We start from the raw sequence: 4256 nt of genomic DNA on the forward strand, positions 1-4256 counted from the left end.
GCCCCCAACCCTCACCTCCTTGTACCCCCAATATGTTTTTTCCCAAAAAAAGAAGAAAAAAAGTTGATTCATAGTTGCATAATTTGCACCACCACCCCCCCCCGCCTCCAGTCCCTTTTGCTAGGCACCTCTTATTCTAGACTGCTGTCATACAGATAATGTCTAATCATATATTCAACAGTTCTTTCTTTCAACTGTTCCAATGCAGTTTTCATTATTAATCCTCTTTTCTCAGTTTCTCTCAGCACTGGGGTGGGGGTGGGGGAATAGGGTAGGGAGGAAAACGATGAATGAATGAAAATCCAACTTTTCTGTAAACCTTTGGTTAAAATCACAATAAAAAAGGGGAAAAAATTTCCCCTTGCAAATCCTCTATTCTTTCCCATTTGCTGTTCTCTACAAGTACCTGTTCTGCCCCACATTCTTCACTTATAGTATCTTTAATCTTCAGAATAATCCTAAAAGATACCCATTTTATATACAGAGGACCAAAGAGGATGCAGGGGGTTAAAACAAAACTTACTTGAAGTAACATCCTAAGAGTGGTGACACTGACCACAAACCCCACCAGTTAACACCCACACATCTCTTTTCTCACTACACCTGACTAACATTATGTAAAAGAAAATATAATCATTAACTAGGATTCAGCATTAGTTCTAACACAGTGGTAGTTCTGTCTTCTCTCCTCACTGCACAGGTCTGGGACAGAGTGTCTTCCTGTCATATTGGTTGGTAAAGAGGGGCAGATTTGAAAGTGGACATGGAGGAAGAACTGTTTCTACAAAAACAGCAGCCTGCCAGCCACCCTCTCCCACTAGGGAATGGAGCCTGTGTTAGTTTGTAGCTAATGTCTACAAACAGGAGCTCACTTAGTCTCTGGCACCCTGTAAACTGGGTTATTATTAACTTACCAATGAGGACCACGCTGATCTGGGATCACACAGCTGCAAGGGGTGCAGCCGCTTCAAAACCCTTGGCTTTTCCTTATATTCTGCTGTCACTTTCACGGCAAAAGTTCACCTAGCTATCAGGCTGTGTTAAAAGCATCAAATCTCTCCCGTTTTCCCTTTCATCCGACTACTCTAGTTTCATATTTAGCCCAGGTCAGAATTATTTATCACTTGTAGCTCTGATGGTCAATGTGAAGGACTGTTGTTGTTAAGTGCCATCAAATTAAGTATGACCCACATCAGTCCTATGAACAACAGATCTGAACCCTGTGCCACCCTTACTTACCATCTCTTGGCATACCTGAGCCCATCGATATAGTCACTATGTCAACCTATCTCATCAAGAGTCTTCCTCTCCTCATCATCCCTCCACCTTTCCAAGCATAATGTCCTTCTCCAAGGAATAAGCTCTCCTAGCAACATACCCAAGTATGTGAGACAAAGCTTTATCATCTTTGCCCCCAAGGAGCACCCTGGCTGCACCTGCTCCTAGACATATCTGTTTATTCTTATGGTAGTCCCTAGTTGACTCAGTATTCTTCTTTAATACATTTAAAAGGCATCAATTCTTCTGTCATCTTTATTCATTACCCAGCTCACAGCATAGCAAGTGACTGAAAAGACCATGGCCTGAATCTCCAGATTCCTTAGCTGTCAAACTGACATCATTGCTACTCAATAATTTGGAGAGGTCCCTGACTGTAGACTTTCCCAGTAAAGTACATCTCCTGATCTCCTGACTGTGAAAGACAGTAAACCGGCTAAAAGAACGGGCTCCTGAATCAGAAGACTCCAAAATCTGAATTTGAAACTTGGCTTACCTTTAAGCAGCACTCAGCTGCTAACCAAAAGGTCAGGACTTTGGACCCATCAGCCACTCTGTGAAAGGCAAACCCGACAATATGCTCCTGTAAAGTCTACAGCCCGTGAAATCTGGTGAGGCAGCCTTGTTCTGTCACAGGTGATGGCTATGAGCTTGGACTGTCTCAACAGCACACAACAACAAATTATGGTATCATACATTTTCAAACTCATTGAGGACTGCACATTTCCTTTTGAAATCTAAGCCTCAAACAGGACTCAAGGCTCTGTGTGACCTGGTTCCTGCCAACCTTTCAATCCTAATCACCTATTACTTTGCTTCAGATTACAGTCTATTCCATCCAGTCTAAAGAATTACTATTACCATTGTTCTTTACTGCTGAGTTACGCCATTCTAAGCGGAAATGGATTGACACAGTGAGTGCAGCCAATGGTTGAAGTATGTCAAAGATTATGAAGCTGGACAAGGTTCAGATCTGTGGTTCAGAGGATTATTAGTTGTGCTCAACTCCATGTCACCTAACGACAAACAATGTCCCTGTGTATTCTGTTAACAACTTCAAACAGGTGAGTACTACTAGTACATCTGCTGTCTAACTGAAGAAATAAAAACTCTGAAAATAAAACTGCTATTGAGTTGGAAGAGACTCGGAGCTGCCTCTCCACTGGGGTTTCCCCTTCTGATAATATGCCCAAAGTGTGTACAATAAAGTCTCACCACCCTTGCCTCTAAGGAGCAACCTGGTTACACGCCCTCCAAGAAGTGAACACCTACTACGTGCTTCCAAAAAAAGAAACCTCTTCTGCTACAGAACAAAGAAAGGGAAAAAGAGACTCAATCACCAAGTAGCAAAAACTTCAAAGTTGAAAGGAACCTTTGCAATTATTCAGTAAAACATTCTCATTTTACAGATCAAGTAACTAAGCGAGACACTCCCTGTTCAAGGCTACCAAACTAATTACTCCTGGTCTTCCAGCTTTGTAAACTAAACAGGACTGACTATAATCACCTAGGAGGGGGAAGGGCAAAAAAACAATATGGTTCTTATCAAAAATTTAACATCTTCCGTTAATGGTACACATTCCGTTACCATTTGCCACTGGAACACAAAACTTATCCCAACAAAGTCAAATCATTGTTCCTTTAAACAAAAGAATACCAGTTCCAGCACAGAGAAGCATAACTTTACTAACATCTCCCCTTAAAAAAAAAAACCAAAACAAACACCTACTAAAAAAAATTTATAAAACTGCGACGAGGGTATTGTACCAAAATAGGAAGTCTGAAATCCTACTGATTAAAGATGAGCGAAGTCAAAGCTAGGATGAGACTTAAACGATCGCTACAGACCACTCGCTCAGACACAGAAGAAACTTGGGCCCTTGCTCTTCTTGAGTGGACATGGTCTTTCCTTTGCTGGACTCACTGGGCTGCAAGGGAGGGTCAGGGCAGCGCAGAAACCAGCAGAGCACTGAAAGGAAAGGAGGGCTGGAGAGCGAGAGGCTATAACTCATGATTGGCGTGGGCAGATGAATCGGAGAGGCCAGCGGGATACCAGGCCTGGGGCAGGGGTCTGCAGGACGCGTAAGAGCTAGACACAGAAGGTCAAGGGGAGCTTGAGGGGCCAGTAAGGACAATGGCCTGGGAAGGAAGTATTAAGGGATCAGAAGATCTGAGACAGAAGGTAAAGAGGCTCCCAGGAGAAAGAAGGGATAAAGGGTCAGCCAGAGCGGAGATCAGGACAGAGAACCGGGAAGGCGAGCGCGAGCACGGACCTCCCACTGTTCCAGGAGCCTCGCCATGTCTGCATCATTGTAATCGCGAATATCTTTCTTCTTTTTTTTAGGAGATGGGGGAGCCTCGCCTGGTGCTCCGGCCTGGTCGTCAGTAGCACAAGCCGGAGGTGGTAGCAGCAATAGGAGGTCAGAGATACAAAGCAGAACCACAGCCATGCACACGCAGGTGGAGGCCGCCATCTTTGTCGCGTAGCGCCGCGCCGCCGCGGAAACGGGACATGCGCTGCGAAAGCGCGACCGCTCCGGCCCCGCCCACACCCCTTCCGGACCCGCCTCCGCGGGCGCCAGGTCCCGCCCTCTCGCTCGTACTAACCTACCGAGCCCGGCCTCGTCTTATTTCCTCCGGCCCCCACCTCCGGAAGCCACGCCCACCCGCCATGTCGGCCCCGCCCCACTCGGTGGGTTTGTCTGCCCGATCCCAGAGGGAGGTTTCTGCATAGGCGGAATGGAAACTTGTGTTATCTTTCTTCTCTAATGCTCAAGGTCAGGTTCCAAAGACCCTACAGGACCTCCAGTAAGGTCTTACAGCGCCCCTGCGAGGGCTCTGTTTTCTCGCCTGTAAAATGAATTGAAGGTAGAAGTTCTGGGAGCTGCCCCAGCAGTAAGAAAGTCCACTTGAGAATGTTCCCTTTCCCCGAGGGAGCTATGGTGGCGGGGTGACTGTCAACAGAAAAGTCAGCGGTT

The 4256-nt window shown here is 45.9% G+C and overlaps 1 protein-coding gene across 1 annotated transcript in view; it reads right to left on the reverse strand.

Moving 5' to 3' along the window:
• MESDC2 (mesoderm development candidate 2) overlaps positions 1 to 3752 on the reverse strand; it is a 14168-nt gene extending 10416 nt beyond the window's left edge. The window contains exon 1 of the mRNA XM_006885119.1: positions 3552 to 3752. Coding sequence (XP_006885181.1) covers positions 3552 to 3752 — 201 coding nt within the window. The remainder of the gene's footprint in view (positions 1 to 3551) is intronic.
• Between the last annotated feature and the right edge of the window lie 504 nt (positions 3753 to 4256).

Source organism: Elephantulus edwardii, unplaced genomic scaffold, assembly GCF_000299155.1.
Source record: "Elephantulus edwardii isolate Elephantulus edwardi_28Jun2011 unplaced genomic scaffold, EleEdw1.0 scaffold00041, whole genome shotgun sequence".
In the NCBI taxonomy this organism is placed as follows: domain Eukaryota; kingdom Metazoa; phylum Chordata; class Mammalia; order Macroscelidea; family Macroscelididae; genus Elephantulus; species Elephantulus edwardii.